Here is a 21,207-nt window from a genome sequence, read left to right on the forward strand (position 1 = left end):
CAGCGTGCATTTCGTGGCTACGCAGGTCACATGACCTTACGTCTGTCAACATGAGTGGGCACTGCCGGGCAGGGAAGCAGCTGGATGAACGCTAACCGTGACCTGCAATTATTCATATTCTGTTTTTAATATGCAGGCAAGCCGGTTTTTACTGGCGTTAAAGTTAATGCTAAACGGTGCACACGCTGTTTTTAAACGCCTGAGAGGAAATATAAGTTTGCTAACTTAGCGTTAGCTTAATGCAAGTAAGTAGTTAGCTTGGGGGCTAGCTTGGTAGGGGATAGCATCTCAACCGCTGCATCTCTTGTTTGCAATGGACGTTTGACTGTCGCGAAAATTTCACTACTCATCGACGGACGCTTCATTACAAATGTTAAATCAACTATGACAGTGAATTTGTCTGTTCGAGCAACATGGCACAGGTTTAAGTAGCTGTGGTGTTTGTTAGTAATGTTAGCTCGCAGAGTCCAGGTCAAGTCAGGAAAGGTTTTCACCGCTGCACCGACCCCCCAAACCAGATACTGATTTATAATGTTACAATTCGGTTTTTAAGGAGTGCAAAAGGAGTCAGACAGCGCTGCGTAGGACCCAACCGGAACTTCTAGCAACCTTTTTGTGCTTTACTTCTCTCGTGACACCAGCTATGGCTGTATGGATGCCTGAAGGAGAATGAGAGTGCGCTTGGGAGGCAGAGGATGCCACCATCTTTCACGGAAGACTGTCCAGCTTAATATATCGATTAGCTGACCAACAACTACTGGAGAGGACCGGGAGTCTGTGTGAGAAGCTCCCTGTCGACTTTTAAAAATATTGTTTCGTCCGGCTCCTGTGTCCCATGGATGTCGTTAGTGGTGTAAACATGCTGCCCCAGCTCGGAGACGTGGCACTGGCGGCTCCAGGTGGAGCAGGGATACCCGCTGTGTCCTTTACCAACACTTCGGTGTCATCCAGCCCGACGCCAGGTACGGATAACCGGGGGTGCGAGAATGGCGCCCTGATGGACTCGTTTGGGATTTTCCTGCAAGGACTCCTCGCTGTGGTGGCTTTCAGCACGCTGATGTGTGAGTATGACCCGAGGTCTGCCGTGATGTGTGTCAGATATTTGACTCCAGCTGCTGATTGAACCGGACAATTATCCAATAGCCTCCCTCAGTTAATCAGATGCGCTATTGATCTCAGCTGGGCGGCCCATGCACGAGTCTGTAATGGTAAAAGGTGACCAATTGTAAGATAGAGAGGCTTTGTGTGTCTAAATATACATTTAGAGGTTTCTCTTCGCTATAACACTACAGCTGGTGACTTCTGCTCTTGTTGAAATAGTTGTATGTGGTTATGATAATAGCTGCCTACACGCTACACTTGCTAGCACATGTTTGACCTTTCCTGCTGTTCTGCCCCTCTCAGGTTAAAACTTAATCATGAAAATCCCTGACAGGAAACTGCTGTGGCTCTCACAAAATGTTGATTTTGTCGAAGGAGGCAACCTAAGTCTTCTGTTCTTTATTTTTTAAAATCATCAAGTAAAGGGGGAATAGACAAAGGACAAGGGAATAGACTTTTTCTTAGATTCAGTGTGTGTGTTGGAGAGTCAAACTGCTTTGCAGGCAACAAAACAAACCGACTTCTGTTCAGTTAAACTAGTTAAAGCGACTGTTCCTCAATATAACCTGCAGCTGCTTCCTGGTAATCTTCATGCTAATTTCTCTTTACTGCAAGTATTTTGTTGGAGATAGTGTGTGTTTGTGTATATTTCAAAAAAGTATATTTAGATTGAAGGGACACATGGCATGGAAAGTATATTTACACTTAGGGTTTGGCCATGGTTCCATTCAGTCAGTGTCTGGCACAGCGATGACGGCTGCATGACCTAATGAGAGCAGTCTCACTTTTGTGCGTCCCAGCAGCTCTGCAGCAGCTTGGAATCAGAGGCGTTTTAGTGCTGTTTTTTTTCCTGTGCTGTTTTTCATTTTTGCTGGAGGCAGAAAGAGTAGGCCTCCGCCTGTGTTAACATCTCGCCCAGTTGCACACAGGGTGTGTTAGGTCTGAAGTCACACTTGTGCATAGAGCTGAGACTGAGGTCAAGAGCTTGCATCACAACTTTTCGGCATGAAAACACAAAAAGTCTCGAGTAGATGCTCAGGCTGCACATCAGTATTTTTAGTGCAAGTTTTGAGAAGTGTTTGACGAGTTTCCTCTTTGAATCAATAAAGGGGCTTGTGTAGAAAGTAATGGCCCAGCTGAAACATCCGCACTTTTGAACAATACATTTAGACGTGGTGTTTGATGTTGGGAAAATAAATCTGTGATATAACTTGTTGAGGCTCCCCTCTCGTGCAGCTCTGTATCACAGCAGTTAAAAGAAGAGGGTCGTGGGGGTGTCGTGGTAAACAAGACACTATTGTGAAGAACAGCAAGAGCTTTATTTGTGTTGGAAATGTCCCTGCTTTCAATGTGGAGCCTTCTTGCACAAAACCCCATGACTGTATTACACAGAGGGAATAATTAAAGTCAGCACCCAAAGTCAGAATCATATAGACACATACAAGAGTTAGAGTGTTGGTTTGTACACACACTGAATATCAGTTTGATTAGATACAAATGGCCTAATCTTGTCACTTAATTACTACTATTTCTTAACTTGGTCTGGTGTAATTACCAAACACCGAAGAATTTAGCATCTGAGCTACTTCTCCCCGTTGGCCATCTTAAGAAAAACATTTGTCTGTTTCCTTTAAATTTAGCAGTGAGCTGAAAATAATGTATCTCATTAATAATTTTACAGCTGCTGCATGTGGAATTAGGAGATTTTAGGTCATGTTTTTGACCATTAATTCTGCTTTCTCTGTGGCCAACAGCATGTTGCCCTTGCTCAGCTCTGGTTCTTCATCAGACTGAAGTCTCACTTGTGCAGTGGTTTAATTGCACAGAAATGGATGTCACCTCTCATTTCCCAAATCATAGATATGTCAGTACAAGACAGGATTTTCAGTTTGACTCATAAATCAAATAATAAAGATGCCTACTTGACCTTTGACTGTTCACATCAGGGTTGTAACTTGGTTAAATGAAAACAAAGAAGATTCTGTTAAATTCAGTCTGTGTTCATTTGTGTTTGTATAAGTGATATGTTGTAGAAACCCACTATCTTTGTGACACACTCTGTCCTCCACAGTGAAACGCTTCAGGGAGCCAAAACATGAGAGGAGGCCTTGGAGGATCTGGTAAGGCAGCTGAGCCAGCTTAAATTCATTTCTCTGCAAAGGCATCAAATGAATCCCACTGGGAGAGCCTCGGAAGAATATCAACTATCCTGTCTCTCTGCAGGTTCCTGGACACCTCCAAACAGGCCATTGGGATGCTCTTTATTCACTTCGCTAACGTGTACTTGTCAGATCTCACAGAGGAGGATCCTTGCTCACTGTGAGTCAATCCTGAATTTGACCCTCCTCTGCAGAGCTTCCTAATAGATTTTCAAGAGACTGTGTTATAATATAGTAAAAGCTCCCCCTGCGGTTTAGTTAACATTCATTTTCTGTCACTCCCAGATACCTCATTAACTTCCTGTTGGATGCTTCTCTGGGCATGTTGCTGATCTATGCTGGGGTGAGAGCTGTCAGTGCTATTGTAGAGTGGAGGCAGTGGGAGTCTCTGCGTTTTGGAGAATATGGTGAGGACCTTGTGTGAGTGGTAAGGTGGGAGCTGTAGCACATTCCTAAAATGCCTGCAATGCCCAATGGAGGGCAGTAGCTGCCATCAGTACTGCATCGCTGCAATGTAATTTCTAACATTGCCAGTGCCTTCTTTTGTCCCAGTGACCATTTGTGTACCTCCTGAAGCAGTGAAATCTATCTGTGTATCTGAAAACCTAAGCAGATTTTTTAACTGTAATCTGTCTCTGTCTCTGTGTGTGTGTGTGTGTGTGTGTGTGTGTGTGTGTGTGTGTGTGTGTGTGTGTGTTTAGGAGAGCCAGTGCAGTGCACAGCGTGGTTGGGCCAGTGTATCCTCTACATCCTCATCATGATGTTTGAGAAAGTCCTTATTATGCTGGTTCTCCTCATCCCCCAGTGGAAGAAGGTCAGAAAAAAATGATTTAAGAGATAACAGGTGAAATTAGTACCAATTAATGCCACACTGGTGTATTTTTCTAGAGATATTCTCAGTATTAAAAAGGTGTTGCTGCATTCTTCTTCTTCTTTGACCACATCGGGATTAGTCAAGTAAAAAATAGCGTTTATAAAACACATGCTTTACAAGAGTTCTACAGAGAAAGAGAAGAAATGGCAGGAGAAAACCAAGATGGCTCCTACAGTGAACAAGGACTGATAACTAAAACGCATCAAAAGTTTTTGCAGACTAAAATGATGTGTTTTGATGCCTGACTTCACACAGTCAGCTGGTTTCATATGTAGCCCTTTAAGTCTAGTACTTCTACAATAGAACATGTGACACATGATCCCTGATCAGGAATTGAACCCAGGCTGCCGCAGTGAGAGTACCAAATCATAACCACTAGACCAGCAGGGATGAGTACATCTTGAAATGGCATGTCGTTGTGAATTTATGGACTTTATAAAAGACAATTGTTGCAGTCCCACAAATGGCCTCTGGTGGTGGCAGTATCACCCAGAAATACTAGAAATTTTCCAGTGAAAAACAGTGTTTGGGAGGCCTGTCCTCTCTAAGTCCTGTTGCCATCACACTTTTTGCTTTCTCTTAACGTTGATACTTTGTCCATATTGTGATTCAGCGGGAATGATGAAGTGATTTTACCTCACACTCAAATGATGAGGTGGATTGAGTTGGGGTCCAGTAATATATAGGTTCAGCTTCGATATGGCAGTAAACATGAATATCAGCAATGCTTATCATGTAACCATGCCTACTTGGACTTCACATATTACATTATGGCCTCTGTGGAGCTTTCTGAGTTATCTTAAGGCCTAGTCTTTAATTATGCTTAATTCTGTTTTTATCAACCACACTAAATAACAAACAGGGTGGTATATTTTGTTTACAGTCCAATCATCTCTAAAATGCACGCCATTTTTATGTGATGGTACAGCCGGGATTAAGCACAACACTAACTAGTGGAGTTTTCATGTTAATTTATATAACAAGCAATCAGTGTAACACACCAAAACACATTGTCTGTCCTTGAGCTCAAACAAAGGTGCATAGATACACTTTTTTCCCCATAAAACATTTACATAGGACTTTTTTTTTTTTTAGGAGTATTTTAAACTCAGCATTTTTTACATCCATGTTTACTCGCTAGCTGCCTTCTTCTTCCTTGCTGGGGTATTAGTGAGTTGTCTCCACCTGTAGGTCAGTGTAATAATGTGAAACTATAGCCAGGAAAGTGTAATGGGTCACGCTTGTTCGCACAGTCATGTGAGTGTTGGGACTGAATAGTGTTCCTTGTCAGTGGTACAGAAAGTGACATAAAAAGGTGTTCCCTGACCGGGAATCGAACCCGGGCCGCGGCGGTGAGAGCGCCGAATCCTAACCACTAGACCACCAGGGACACTTATGTGAAGCAAACGATAACAGTTGTCCACACAGGTCCCTCACTCACAACAAAATGAAGAGAAATGTCCCACAAGGCAACTTTATAGGACCAAACAAATGTAACATGGTAACTGTAGCTGTCAACCAGTATGAGGAAAAAAATACTACTGTATGTGGGGAAGCATCTGTCCTCCTGCCTGTCCTACCGATTCTTAATCGTATTTCTGCCCAAAAAACAGCATCTGTCGCCGGCAAAAAAATTCAACTCACAAACTGTTTGTGTTGACAAAAATGACCTCCAGACCGTGAATTTTCCCCCAGAAAACAGCCTCCATCCCTACAAGTGAAGAGAGTCAGTTTACTAATGGCGATAATATAATTTAGAGCACAAAACGTAACTTTGTCACTTTCCAGGATGTGTGGTGGGTTAGGATTTCAACCACAACAAATTATAACAGCATCCGTATGATGATAAACAGTCAGCGGGTACATGTTTAGGTTAACAGGGGGAACACCTGGGGAGTCACCTTTCAATAAAACACAGACGTCATCACCATGAATGTAGCCTCTTTAGGAGCCGCAGCGCTGGCTTTAGTGTGAGTTACACAGCGGTTCGTCTGTAAGGCAAAGATACTTCACTATGTGTGAATCACCAACGGTGGAGCATTGGCGACTGCCGCTGTGGCAATAATGTAGCATCTCTCTGTGAGAGGGGTGACTGATACATTTTCATCTTTTTATCATTTAAATGTTATCAAATGGTTTAGGAGTTATTTTATGTTCATGAGAGTCAAGTGTAAGAATTGTTGACGCAGGCGCTGCCGATAGATTCATCTGTTTGCATATTTGAGGCTGACATAATCAGTGAGTCCTTCCTGTTCTCAAGTGCACGTGTAGGTATGCATGTTTTATCATCCATTCATTATCACTCATCATTAACCAACCATTTTCTTTTGTTCAGTTGATGCTTTTACGTTTCATCTTGTTCCTTCTTGTAATCAGAATATAAACCGGTGACAGTCTAAATGCTTCATGTAAACATCTCAGTAGGACGTTAATGAAGGTTGTCAGTCATACAGGTCAGGGTAATTCTAAGTGCTGTATTGTAGGCAACTGGACATGTTTCAATTCCTTGAAAAGGTTTCACCTCTTATCCAAGAGGCTTTTCCAGTTCTAACCAACTGGTGGGGAGTTGCAGACATTTCTTGTGACCTACCTACGATGCAGTACTGAGGTCCCTCCCCAGACAGCTCAACAACCATTCAAACCAGGGCTCACCTCAAGCTAGCGACCCACATGAGGGCTGGTTGGGTCAACAACCCACAAGTGACCCTAATGACTCTGAGGCTCCTACATAGACTGCACATAACCTGCACCTCCCCTCCCGTTAGTTAGAACTGAAGAAGCCTCTTGGATGAGAGGTGAAATGTCTTGAAGAAACTGAAACCCGTCCAGTTGCCCACGATACAGCACTTGGAATTTCAGTAGGAATAAACAGCTCATGTTGATTGAAACCCTTCAAATTCCCTTCAAGAAATTTGTTTAGATTTACAGAGCAGGTATACCCTAACCCTAACCATTTCTAACGATGTTTCCTAGCTTCTGGCAGACTCAAAGTTGTGGTGGTCCAGGGGACAATTCTTCTATTTAAATAGCTGTAGACTTTTTGTTATTGCCCCCACTGATTTTACTACCCCTGCCTATAGTCTAACCCCGGGATTCCACCAGATACATGTCCACTGCGTTACGACTCTGCCATGCCAGCAGGGCTGATAAGTTTCACTGTAGTCTATGTGTTAACTTCCCCCAGGTCTGCTGCGCTGCGTATCTGCTCTGTCCCAGCTCCAGCAGTCCGAAGCCCTCCGGAACAGATATGCAGGACTTTTATTTCTGGCAAATGCTGGAGCATGACTCAGCAATTCAGCTGAAGTTAGCATCAAGCAGACAGAAAGTCACGCACCAAAACAACAATATGACATCCAGTTACTTTTCAAAATAAAACACTCCGTGTTGTCACCAGCACACATAAAACTTACCTATAACTACGCTCGCGAGTGACTATGTGATTATCGTGGGAACTCCTTGGTCTCGCGACGCCAGTTGTCTACAGTACTGTGCCATGGCAACCAGTGGGGGTTGCCAGTTGCTGGATGGCAGAGCAAAATCGGATCTGAGCTGTAACGCAGTGTAAACATATCTGGTGGAATCTCGGGGTAAGGCTAGGTGTGCTGTCTGTGTTGCTGTGTATGCTTATGTGTGTGTCCTATGTGTTTTTGTGAATCACAGCTGGCCCTCCTCAACCCCATAGAGAACCCTGACCTGGAACTGGCCATCGTCATGCTCATCGTTCCGTTCTTCGTCAACGTAAGTCTTCTGTGTTTTTCTTTGTACGCTTACTTTACGGCTCAACAGTCATTGGTTTCTATTCCTGTGTGTGTGTTTATATGTAAAATAATAATGATGATGATAATCAATTATATATAGAATCATGTAAAAATCACCTCTGTTAGTTCCCCACGTGGAAACGCCATTTGCAACTGTGTTTCCTTTAGGCCCTCATGTTCTGGGTGGTAGATAACTTCCTTATGAAAAAGCACAGGACAAAAGCAAAACTGGAGGAAAGAGAGGAGGACTCACGAGGGAACAGCAAAGTGCGCTACAGACGAGCTCTGTCCCATGATGACTCGGAATCAGAGGTAAGTCGAATCGTTGCACTCAGCTTCTCTTTCTTTACCTCCAAAGACCTCTTCTGAGCTTCTGAAACGTTGTCTCAGTATGACATACTCTGACTGTCATCTGTTCCTGGTTTCCAGTAATTGGCATCCTTGTATGGACAAACTGACTTCGTACTAATTCATCATACAGTCTGTCAGAGGAGGAACATGTCCTAGATCATGGTGGCTTGTAAAGCATATGAGCCCAACGTAGCTCTGCTACACACACACACACCATTCATACGCCCACAACTAGGGATGGCGGTAATAGTAGGTATTTTTAAAATGTCTTCAGAATGTTAAAAAAAAACACTGATACACTGATAAACTGAAATAATTTCACTATGATTTATATTTAAATAGATTTATTATATATTAAACTAGTCCAAATCCAAAACCTTAACAAAACACTGTAAAATCAACATTAAATAAGTGTAAAAGAATGTATCAAAACTGTGCAAAATAAACCTTAAATACAGTAGAATGAGATGTAGCAGCACTCGATTAGCCAGCGAAACCTCTCTGTGAAAAAAATGAATAGAACATGTCATTATTAATTATTACTGTCATTGTTACTTAATACTAAGGGTGCAGCCAACACATCACAAAACTCACAATTTAGATCATATCACTTTTGTGAGAAACAGGTTAGATACTTTTTTAGATCAAAACAAAAAGGATTATTGTTAAGTTGATTATGAATACTCTATTTGGCTCTTTTCTCCATCTAGACACTTGTTATATTCACCATTTGTATTATGTTTTTATGAATAGTCTATTCTACAAATGATTTCTGATATTACTAATAGATATTGGCTGTCTGTCTCTGTCTGCCTGCTCATCTTTTGGTGCCAAATCACAGATCAGCTTCATTCAGTTATACCACTATCTGGTCAGTTTACATTAGTGACAACAGCAAATTAGACAGAGAGAACTTGACATACACATATATCATGCACCCGAGCTTAAGGTTAGCTTACCTTGCATTCGCTGAACAGCTGAGGGTGATGGTCGTGTAAATTGGATGTGTTGCCGCCCCTCCCAACAACTTTCTTCTTACAGCTCCTGCAGATTGGGCTGCCATCCCCGACCAGCTCTCCCTGAGCATTCTTATAAAAAACAAAATACGCCCAGACTTCAGATTTGGTTTCTTTGACGGCGGAAAAAATGCTGTGAGGGCCGCTACTATCACGTCCTCCCTCCGCCATGTGTTCTTCACTACATAACAAGCGCACATTGCACGCTGCGCGTGTGTAGGGAGACTTAGGAAGTATGTTGCGAGTTTTCCACACCATGGTTATCGACTGTGGCGGATACCATGGTAATTAAAACTTAAACAGTAACCTTCACCGTTGAGAATTTTAACGTGACACCAGTAACCGTTACATCTCTACCCACAACGTAAAAAGTAATAACAAATCAATTTAGGTGATTATAGAAAGTTGTGTGAATCAAATTTTGGCCTCTGAACTTCTTCTGAGTGATTCAGATGACAGCTGGTGACTTTTCTGGGCCCTTTTTTAATAGGTTTTTTTGATACACCCACCAAACACTACAGCGTTAAAGTCTAGAGCTTAGCATTAATCTGGAAGAGCCCATTATTGATTTGAATAAGTCAGGAAAGTCCCTTAGAGCCATTTAAAATCAGTTACAGGTCCAAAGATCAGCTGTACAAACAACAGTTTGTAAGTGTATGGCACAGTTGTGTAACTGCAACAACCATGATGAAAATGTGTGAACTATGTTGTTTGGTCACAATGAGCAGCAAAGACAGCAGTTTAGAGGTAAGAAGGTGAGGCCTTTAACCCTAAGAACACCATACCTATGTCAAGCACGGTGGTGTTGGTAGTATGCTTCAGGGCTGTTTTGCTGTCAGTGGAACTGTGCTGTAAAGAAAGTAAATGTAATAATGAAGAAGGAGGATTATTTTGAAATTCCTCAGAAAAACCTAAACTCAGCAGCCAGAAGATTTGTTCATGGGTGCAGTTTGGTGTTCCAACAGGACAGTGATCAGAAGTGTTAAAGGAATGGCTAAATCAGGCTAGAATTTAATTTAAAGTCCTGACTTGAAACCCATCAAGAGCATATGGACTGTGCTGACAAAACAAGTCTGTGCCTTTTTTTAAAAAAAGGGACATTTAACCAAATATTATGAATTACTATATGTATATTTTTAAGGCAGCAGATTTGGTCACATTTCCAGAAGACCTATACATAATTCAGATTTGAAGCAAACTTCAGGAATGTCTTTTGTGAGCTTGACGTGTTGACTGCCATGACCAAAGAAGCCTCTTGGATGAGCGGTGACACGTCTTCGAGAAACTGAAACAAGCCCAGTTGCCTACAATACAGCACTTAGAATTGCCATTATAAACATAAGTGTACATAAACATGTAACTGTATGTGTGTAAATTACCACTATTTCAGTGAAATTGTTGTTGCATTAAAACATGTTCCCTGACCGGGAATCGAACCCGGGCCGCGGCGGTGAGAGCGCCGAATCCTAACCACTAGACCACCAGGGACTGCTGTAGGGAATGTAAAAGCATCCTGGCTCCACTTCATGTCCTTAGAACAGGACAGTGGTGGTGTTTTTTTATATATTGCCTTTAGTGGTGGTGCACAGATACACTTGTTATGTTCCGTGGCTCTCTGATCTCTGAAACTGATATCACAGTTGTCACAAAAGATCATTGTTGTTACAGAGGAGTTCAACAACTAGCAGAAATACTCTCCATTTGAATCAACAACAGGCATAGGACACACCAAAGTTTTTAATGTCTTATTCACATCTGTGTTGTGAAGGCATTTTTTCTGATATCAGAAGTGAAAGGCATAGGTGGAGGGGCACCATCACATTGTTTCAGTCGATGTTTCAGTCGTTTACTTATCATCGTCATGGGCTCATCTTTTTTTAGATTTATCAGACCAAAAAGACAGTATATATCAGGCCGCTGATTATCATAGTAGTACATGGTTAGGGCTGTTTCGGACAAATACAGGCCTCAAGTGAAAATTGTATTCATTGTGGAGATGTGGTGATAAAATTAACTGCTGTGTTTTATTTTCTGCATTAGGATTTGGTGACATTTTTTAAACATCGAACCAATGAGGAAAACCCCTCAAACTGTTGGGGGAAGTAGAACATAACTGTTGATAATAAAATGTTATTTATTAACAAAAACTAAGGTAGTCCTTAAGGTGGAAAAAGGCTTACTAATTTAAAGAAGGGTTTCAAATTCACATATAAAAAGAACCAACTAGTTGCTGGAGCTGGCGGCAGCTGGTAATACACTGTCTCCTCATGTGTTACCAGTGATGTTGATTTTATAACTCAAAAAGGCTTCACTTCCCTTTTAACTGCTGCTGAACAAGCTGTTCGACATGTGATATCTTTCTTCCTGCTGCTGGATAATGAGGCATAGATGAGAAGTAAAGGTGAGACAGAAGTCAAGAGGAAGTAATCAGGTATGCAGGTTTGGTTTTGGCTAGTGATCTCTGCTTTCTGAGTGTGGCACAACACAGTGGGCCAGTGGTGCAAGGGATAACAGATCTGACAGTGTAGCAGAAGATCCTGGCTGTGCCACCTTGCTGAATCGTGAATAACTTTTTTTGTTCATCTGCTGACCCAAATTACTGAGTTGATCTGAAATGGCTGAAGCAGACAGAAGCAAAACACCATCCATGATAAGATTCATCAGAATTGTTGTTTTTGGCTCTGTTGAGGTTACTCAAATGATTGCCACAATCAAAGCCAGATTATATTCTTTGGACATGTTCCTGCACTCAGTCCAAATTTTTTGGGCACATTGAGCTTGTGGGTCAAACTGCATGAAGACCACTTTTGTGTTTGAGGAAGTACAGTGACTCCCCAGCTTAAAGTGAGCAGAAGTAAAGCAGGACGTGGCCTTTACCCAAGAAACTCATGTTTCATTTTCATTTTGTTAACAGATAACAAAAATGTAACCGCCATTTTGAATCTATTGTTCTTTTAGGGATCAGGTCTTGATTTTGTCACAGGTACCATTTGTATTTCTTCTCAATATTTTCACAAACAGAAATGTGAAGCTACCACTAAAGTTATTTCGACATCTGAACGGTTGAAGCAATGCAGACAAAAGCCAACGCCACAGTTTGTTTCACTACTTCTGTGCGTGCTGCAGCTGGCCTTGCAGAGTGTGCCTTCAGCAGAGTGCTGAGCTGTGGGGGATGGGCTGAGCCTTACGGAAACATGTAATCCTTTCAGCTGCAGCAAGTATGCACAGCGGGCCAGTGGCGCAATGGATAACGCGTCTGACTACGGATCAGAAGATTCTAGGTTCGACTCCTGGCTGGCTCGTGTATCTTTTTCATGTGATCCTGTTTTTCATCAGATCCAAAGTACAGCAGAATATCCAAAAAAAAATACAGCTTTTTGATACACTTTATCTGGCTTTGTTGAGAGGAGTCTTACAGGCAGGAGCAGTTTCACTAACGAACATCCATGATGAAGACACAGCATAACTTCATATACAGCAAAAGAGATACGACACAAGACCTATTATCTCCATTAATGATTTAATTCATCTTTGTAGTGGTTTCTATTTCACTACATATCTGTTATTCATTTGGGGCTTAGTAATGGAGTATTACTGAATTATTATTGAGTAGTTGAAGCCAAAAATGTTGGAATTGGTACGTAAAAAAGATTTGTACATTTAATGTTTGGTTTTTTTTCCCTTCACCATGGTGAGGAAAGGGTTGACAAAATCAAATAAACTTCCATTTAGAATAGAATAGAATCACTTTATTGATCCCAGACATGGAAATTATTTTGTTATAGCAGTTTACTTGTAAGGATTAGGTAAGTGTATGCAAAAAGAATTATGGCTTTTAATCTATGAGAAATTTCATTTTGTTTTACATATAATGCTTGTGTTATATAAACTGTGGCTCTGGAGGGAGCTTTCTAAAGCCTGGAAATAAGCTTGATGAGGTCATTAGGGTTATTTTGGCTTAGGCTTGAGACTTGACATTTTTATAAGACAAATGCCAGTGCCTTACAAACTAAAGGGGCTGGGTTTGAAAAACATGAGCGTTTTCCATGCAGGCAGGCAAATGACTAAATGTTGGGATACCTGGGCATTTTCCATGTATTTATAAAATATGTCTCATCAGACGTTCGGCTTTAAAGAGGTTCAAAGAGCTTGACGCGTTCATTATAACGTGTCATATTCTGTGTTGTCGCTTTGTATTGTACTCTAATCCAGTATCTGAGAATTTAGGATGTGCACACCTGCGATTCTGTCTAATAGTTGTCTGTCTGTCTCTCTGTCCTACTTCTTTTAGATCCTTTTCTCAGCAGACGATGAAATGGATGAGTCTGATGAGGATGATGTTCGTCGACTCACTGGGATGAAGACGGTGAAAAAGAAGAAGCTTCGCATGGGGATCCCTGTTTGACCTGCGTGCCTAGCTAAACTGCTACAACTTCCTCTGGTAGCTGTTCACCTCACAGGCCCACAAATACATTCCCCCATACCTCCACAGACTCCTTCTGCCTTAGGAGATGACATGATCTTTTCAAACATAGGATGCCCTCTGATGACAGAATAATATACTGTAAATTGAATTCCCTTCACTCTCGATCACTGGAGGACTTTTTTTGTAAGTTGTGTCTCGCCTGGCATTTAACGAAACACACGAGGAAATATTTGTACTGTGAACCAGGTACTGTGGATCACTGTTGCATCTCAACGTGGCGCTCCTGGGGTGAGTGTTGACGGTTTTGGGAATAAGAGTCCCCCACTTAAATGGACAATATTAAATCCTTTATGCACGTTTAACAGGAAAACAGTTACACTGGTTTTATACAGTTTGGACTTCAGTGGCAGTGTGTATGGGGGCAGTTGTCCAGGATCAGGTTGGTTGGACAAATCTAAACAGCCTCAGCAGACCAAAAGTCATGTAAGCAAAACTGTTAAAGGAGTTGGTTCCCTTTGTTTGTCTAACATGTCCTCTAAAGTGATTGTATTCCTGATGTAGATTCCATGTAAACTTTGTCCTTTGTTTTCATATGTAGCCGTGCCACCATGGCCTGTGGTGTGTGTGTGTGTGTATGTCGTTGTTTGTGTGTGTGTGAGGGTGTGTACTAACTGGACACACTGAGGGGCAGCATTATGTGAGTGTTTGGATTACTGTATCGATGCAACTCTTAACACTTTTCAGCACAGTTACCCACTTTACTACTGCATATCTTGTATGTGATGTTACTCGTGTCAAAAGGAGCACATTTATGCTTGCAGCAACCTTCCATTTTTATCTTTTGACAGAGTCCTCTCAACTGTTGAACCTACAGGACTGCAAGCAGCACACTGCAACATCCTTCTAATATCAGCTCAGCCATTGTTGTCGGTCTGTAGACACAAGACTGCAGTCTCAGTTTGTTTGTGACTGTTTTACTGATGTGATGCTGACTGTGTGTTCTTTGTCTTTGGTTGTCTTTTGTCTAATGTTAAGTTATGGGTTTTTTTTATGTTTTGAGTGTTGTTTTCGGGCCAAAAAGGTGACTATGCTAGTTCCAAAAGTGTTCTTTATTCCTTCAATCCAACGGGGAGAGTAGATATGGGAACCATTTCTTGCACAATTTCCCATTTATCACAATTTTCATTTTTCCTGTTGTATTTGAGTGATTAATTCAGTTTTTTTGTTACTATAATGTGCCTGAGTGAAACTACCAGCAGGTGTTTTGATTTTTGTCTGTTTGATTCATTCTTTTTTTTCTTTAGCGGTTTTATCCAGAGCTCCAGATCTTCAGGCAAGAAGCAGCATTCAGCAGGCTCTGATGTTAAGAATGTGACATGCATAGACCTCTAAACTGTTAAGTGACTGCGGACCAGACAGTCGGGAGAAAGAGTGTGTGCGTGTGTGCCAGTGTATATACACAATATTAATGTATGTACTGGCCAGTTGCATGTTTCAGGTGTGCATCGTTGGTGTGACTGCTGGTTCTCTTTAAAGTAAATGGAGAGTGACATAAACTGTGATTGTGATGATTATGGTAAAGTTGATCATTTCTTTATGATGTTTTTGGCATGTTGGCAAGGAATAAATGACTGTGCATTTTAAAGGAATAAAGTTCAGTATCTCGCAGCAGTAATGGGAATTCTCAGCTCAGCCAGGACAAAGAGGGCTTTTAGTATTTTGCAAAGTAAAACTACTAGATGGTCACAAAGGTGAAGATGGTGGTAAATTATCATTATAAATGCTTTTCCAATAAAGGATGTGATATACTATCTTCATAGTCGCCTGATCCTTACTGTAGCTTATGCTTGTGAGCAAATTTCAAAACACTGTTCCCTGACCGGGAATCGAACCCGGGCCGCGGCGGTGAGAGCGCCGAATCCTAACCACTAGACCACCAGGGATTGTGGTGCAGTGATCTATCGTGACCAAACCCAGTGTGGTTGACACACACCTTTGCTGTGAAGTGAGTTGTTGAAATGAAACGCTTACAACTAGACGCAGCCCTTCGATGTGTCGTCTACACACAGATTTGGGGAGAGGTGAGGTCACCGTTGACACCACCCGAGGTAGACTCATGATTGTGTGTCCAAAAAATAGATCCAGCACCACAAATAGCCCCAGGGAAGACACACATTAAGTGTCTGGATTCATTGTCACCCTCCAGTAGCTCTTTAAAAATACATCACATCTTGTCTCATCAGCTTTAATTAACACACAAACAACAATTTTCCATCTATTACCCAGACTGCCTGGCGTGATTCCACCTGACACAAGCATATCATTTCTTCACCTTGTTGTTGTTCTCCTCCATCCCCACGCACACCAATTAGTTTTTAAAAGCCACTGGTGGAGACCCAAGTACAGTTTGTGATACCATGAAGCTGTTAGAGGAGGTGAAGAGAGATGATTAAGCAGTCTGAGTAAGTAAACACGCACACACATGCGCAAAGAGATGCTCATTAACCTCAGTCTTACCCTCGGAAGGGCCTAATAAGCAGCTGTACACATGTTTTTATTTTAAGAAGGTGGCTAATATACCAATGCTGACCCTGACAAGACTCAGTGGGACCAATCATGTACGTAAGGAGTCAGATTGTGGATCTTTGCATTTGTCAGTCCTTTATAAATAAACCTGTAAACGAGGACAGAGGCCATTCTCTCAGATTGTAAGAATATACTCGTACTGTGATGTGACTGAAGCTGGCTGTGAGGTTCTCTCTGTGTCGCTGACTTTGTCATTTTGAAAGAGTGAGTCAGTTCATCCATCACCCCACGGTTAACTCCTCAGATTCAGAGTATGGTGCCAAGACTCGTGACTATTTCCTTAACTGTGTGCTTACTTGTTCCAGCCTAAATGATAGAAAGAAAAAAAAAGCACATTTATGTAAAAGACAATCTGAAATTGACCACCAGGGAATTGTCCAGTTTTTATTGATTTCAGATGGTTTCCAGTTTTGCTTTTTATTTATTTGTATTCTCTGAGCAACTAATTACGGCTATTGAATTGTAGATTAAGGTTCATTATTTATCATAGCCACCAAGTTAACAACAATCTAATCGGGCTTATGTACTGTAAGACCAGATTTGACCCAAATAGACTCCTTGTTGCCCATGATTGGCATAGAATTTCACCAGTGGCACTCCTTTGACACTAACAACCGATTGGGACGGTTCTCCTCTCTCCCAGTTTGTTGGTTCATGTGGTAACTGCCTGGAAATGCTTTTTACAAACACCCAAAAAGACACTCCCTCAGGATTAAATCAGTCTGTAGCCCGAGTCCCACTGTGAAGCTCCTGGGTGGTAGACACTCCTGATACCCGTTTTAGTGCCAAGTCCCACCAACATTTTAAAAAGCGCGTATCTCTGCCAGGGTCTGCAGGAGAGGAGGGGGCAGCCAGCCTCTTGAGTTGTGTACGGAATGATCAGCTGTTGGCCTGTAAGCTTATCGTAAAAGATGGGAGACCCATTCCAGCTGTACCATCCCTCACGTCACACCTAATTATACCCACTGACAACAGGCAGAGTGGGACAGAAGGTATGGGGTCGGACTGACTCACTGGGTCCGGACCAGGACTATATATAATCTCAGGCTCGCTGGGAGACAAAGAGGCACACCAGAAAAACAACCAGCAAATCTATCACTGTGGAAAGAAGTGTCTTTGGAATCAATACACAGACCTAATCACCATGTCACAGGTAAGTTACGTCTGCTCAAATCTGCTGTTTCTGTTATTTACAGAAGCTGGACACAGCTCTTAAGGTGTGACGACAGCGTTGGCACCATTTACTCGCCTTTCTTTCTTTCACCCTTGACACTCAACAATCTCCCCCTCTTTCTTTATTTCATGCCAGCCTGGTGAGGTGAAGAAGAAGAAGCGTCCCCCGATGAAGGAGGAGGACCTGAAGGGAGCGCGCAGTAAACTGGGACTGAAAGGCGAGGTCAAGAGTAAGACCTATGAGGTCATGGTTGAGTGTGGTGAGTAAAGCTTTTTTTTTTCTTAAAGTTGTTTCCTCTGACAATGAAACACGAGAAGAGTGACGTAAAGTCACGCCAGACTTAACGCGAACATTTTCTCTCTATCCTTACAAATGTGATTTTTCTCTGATGAGAACTGGTTTTAGTCCCGGCATGTGACCTCAAATACCATGCTTCTTGACAAGCAGCTTGAATAGAAGAGTGTATGTAATATTGAGGTGTGTGGGATATGTGACTGTTTCAGAATGCTGTGGTTGTTTGGCCTCTTCCAAGAAAAAGAAAAATATACTTATTGATCAATAGATAAATTAACACACATATAAAGGAATGCTGAAATTACCAATAGCGGACTGTCAACATACATTCAGGTACATCTGGTCGGCCTTTATTCCACTGTTTGGTTACAGCCAAGTTGACCAATCAGCAACAAAACACTGTTCCCTGACCGGGAATCGAACCCGGGCCGCGGCGGTGAGAGCGCCGAATCCTAACCACTAGACCACCAGGGAGACATGCAGAAATAAGCTGACACACTTTGTTTTGCATTGTATGTACCAGTGAAGTCAGGCCAGTGGAGTATGTCGAAGTGCTCTACTTTTACCGCTCTTTACAGAGTTTCACCGTACTACTTTTGTGGAGCCTATTTTGTATCCTTTATGGCGAGAGCTAACATACTGTGCTCCAGAGCAGTGCTAGCTACCTTACGTTAGCTAACTTTGCGCACGTCAAACATTCCCTCTGGCTTTCATGAAAAGTCAAATGATTCACCGAGCGACAGGAGGCGGAGTGTGTTTGGTACGACATTCCACTGCCAAGGGAAAGCTGAAGACATTTAGGTTAGCTTATAGTCTCTTCGATTTGACAGCTACATTTACATGTTCAGTTATTAAAGCCATAAAACACATTCTCCCTCACCTAACTGTTATACTTTGAATAGCTTTAGCTGATAATACCTTTATATATATATATATTGAAGGTGTCCCTTTTACTTTATTTTTACATTGTGACGTTGCTACTTTAATTTCAACCACTGTAGGCTGCTCCACAGACCATGGCCACCTAGATAGATAGATAGATAGATAGATAGATAGATAGTTGACTTTAAATTAGGTCATCATGGCAGCTGTACAGATACAATCAAAAAGTAAGGGCAAATAAAGATATAGAAAAGTACTGTGCACTGAAGGTGTGATCAGTGATGTGAGGTGTGAGGATATACAGTCCCATAGATGAGCCAGGATATGACCATTTTGTAAGCATTTAGGTCTTCAGTATACAGAAGGGTATTGTATATTGTGCGTGTATTTGGACGAATATTTTAAAAAAAAAAAATCCCCATTCAGATTTTATTGCAGTTTCGATATTAGACCATTGTTTCATGACTTCCATGCCAGGAAGGATTTTATGTTGATGTGTTAATGTTGTAATTCCTTGAGGGTTTTGAAGACTTGTTCCGACAAGTTTAGCTGCAAACACAGGTACCACATTCAACTGCCAAGTGAAAGGTGAAGTTTGTTTTACACCCACTACTCTAACTTATTTTCCACCGTATTTCATTTCAATAATGGGCTCACAACATTTCACGTTGTCACCTGACATTTAGGTTAGCTTATAGTCTCTTTGATTTGACAGCTACATTTACATGTTCAGTTATTAAAGCCATAAAACACATTCTCCCTCACCTAATTGTAATACTTTGAATAGCTTTAGCTGATAATACCTAATGTATATATATATATATATATATATATATATATATTTTGAAGGTGTCCCTTTAACTTTATTTTTACATTGTGACGTTGCTACTTTAATTTCAACCACTGTAGGCTGCTCCACAGACCATGGCCACCTCTCTGTCCAAACTCTTAACCAAACAGAGCCAGGGTCAATATAGTACAAAGACTGAAAATAGATAGATAGATAGATAGATAGATAGATAGATAGATAGATAGATAGAGAGTTGACTTTAAATTAGGTCATCATGGCAGCTGTACAGATACAATCAAAAAGTAAGGGCAAATAAAGATATAGAAAAGTACTGTGCACTGAAGGTGTGATCAGTGATGTGAGGTGTGAGGATATACAGTCCCATAGATGAGCCAGGATATGACCATTTTGTAAGCATTTAGGTCTTCAGTATACAGAAGGATATTGTATATTGTGCGTGTATTTGGACGAATATTTAAAAAAAAAAAATCCCCATTCAGATTTTATTTCAGTTTCGATATTAGACCATTGTTTCATGACTTCCATGCCAGAAAGGATTTTATGTTGATGTGTTAATGTTGTAATTCCTTGAGGGTTTTGAAGACTTGTTCCGACAAGTTTAGCTGCAAACACAGCGAGCATTCTTGGCTGTATTATTTTTAATCATTTCTTAATCAACTCCTCGGTCAGCGCTCCAGTGCTAAGTAGTTTTGAGCTGTATTTAAAACTGTGCCCCTGCTAACAATTTCCTCACCTGCCTCAGGTTTGTTTCGGTGCCCTTTCAACTTAATCCATCCACACATAATATTGTCTTACACTCAGAATTTGTTTGGGCGGTAAGAGTCAATATAGAAAGCAAACATTAATTGTCTGGCGCTCATTAAGTATAAAGTGCACCTTGAGTCCTGTGTACTTGGGACATATTCACATGTAGTAATTCACAAAACCTGCTCAGTTGAATGGTTTCAAGGGGTCATGTGAGCTGGAATCAAGAGGCAGTGTTTACTGTAAAGACATGATGACAGTCCCTTTTCTAAAATTGGGAATCGAATCAGAGCCGACTGGAAACACAACACAAGACCAGTGAAGTGATTGAATAAAACATAAATGCTTGTTTCAGACATTATTGTTCCCGTATTTCCCCCAAAGTCACCTGAACGGAATTTTTTTCACTTTTTTAGGATGAGCATTCACCTGGTTCAAACATCTGTTTTTCTAACAAGATATGTCTGTGTCTGTGTTTAGAACGAATGGGCAAAGTGGCTCCTTCTGTGTTCAGTGGGGCAAGGTCAGGGACAGAGACGGTCCTGGTCAAGTCTGCTCCTGCCAAAGCTCCTGGAGCCAGTGTGTTCAGCAAGTAGACGCCCTGCAGGATGAACCGGACAGCGCCGAAGAAGCTCACGTTGTAGTCTTCATGGTACTTGTTGTGTTAATGTGTCAATGTTCTTTTTAAAGTGGGATTTAAGTGGGGTTGAATGGGCTGATTCTGTTGCAGTCGTGTATGTTGACATAACTGCTGTGTAATTAGTTTTGGCATGTTGCAGTTTGTTCAGTGAAATACACTTGGCATGATGTGGCTGATAAACAGTAGATTAATTATTTGTCAGTGCCTCCAAAGAGTGAAAAATATTTGCTTACTTGTCCATTTTGTACTTGATGATTTTTCCTAAATAAACTATTGTTGCCTGTATTGAATTAATCTATATATTTTTTTTTTTATTATTCCTTGGTAGCAAATTACAAAAGAGGGTCACTTCTGCATAGAATTATATATATTTAGGGTTTGAAATGTGGCT

At 41.4% G+C, this 21,207-nt stretch overlaps 2 protein-coding genes and 5 non-coding genes across 7 annotated transcripts; 3 read left to right on the forward strand and 4 right to left on the reverse strand.

Annotated features, from left to right (window-relative positions):
- The first annotated feature begins 60 nt into the window (after nt 1-60).
- stimate (STIM activating enhance) lies at nt 61-15,496 on the forward strand. The gene is made up of 9 exons (XM_037100134.1): nt 61-1,061; nt 3,173-3,221; nt 3,325-3,420; nt 3,546-3,667; nt 3,962-4,074; nt 7,795-7,872; nt 8,061-8,204; nt 13,551-13,700; nt 14,534-15,496. Exons 1-8 carry the CDS (start codon nt 836-838, stop codon nt 13,662-13,664), a joined length of 942 nt encoding a protein of 313 aa, XP_036956029.1. The 5' UTR covers nt 61-835; the 3' UTR covers nt 13,665-13,700; nt 14,534-15,496.
- trnae-cuc lies at nt 5,453-5,524 on the reverse strand. Its single transcript has one exon. It is a non-coding gene; the product is annotated as a tRNA-Glu (tRNA).
- Nucleotides 10,676-10,747, reverse strand: trnae-cuc. The gene has a single exon. It is a non-coding gene; the product is annotated as a tRNA-Glu (tRNA).
- Nucleotides 12,489-12,561, forward strand: trnar-acg. The gene has a single exon. It is a non-coding gene; the product is annotated as a tRNA-Arg (tRNA).
- A 60-nt stretch (nt 15,497-15,556) lies between the features above and the next one.
- Nucleotides 15,557-15,628, reverse strand: trnae-cuc. The gene has a single exon. It is a non-coding gene; the product is annotated as a tRNA-Glu (tRNA).
- Nucleotides 15,629-17,263: 1,635 nt separating this feature from the next.
- Nucleotides 17,264-21,106, forward strand: mustn1b (musculoskeletal, embryonic nuclear protein 1b). The gene is made up of 3 exons (XM_037100135.1): nt 17,264-17,424; nt 17,581-17,704; nt 20,657-21,106. The coding sequence occupies exons 1-3, from the start codon at nt 17,416-17,418 to the stop codon at nt 20,770-20,772; spliced, it is 249 nt and encodes an 82-aa protein (XP_036956030.1). The 5' UTR covers nt 17,264-17,415; the 3' UTR covers nt 20,773-21,106.
- On the reverse strand, nt 18,142-18,213 carry trnae-cuc. The gene has a single exon. It is a non-coding gene; the product is annotated as a tRNA-Glu (tRNA).
- Nucleotides 21,107-21,207: the final 101 nt, after the last annotated feature.

This window comes from Acanthopagrus latus, chromosome 6 (genome assembly GCF_904848185.1).
Source record: "Acanthopagrus latus isolate v.2019 chromosome 6, fAcaLat1.1, whole genome shotgun sequence".
Taxonomy (NCBI): Eukaryota; Metazoa; Chordata; class Actinopteri; order Spariformes; family Sparidae; genus Acanthopagrus; species Acanthopagrus latus.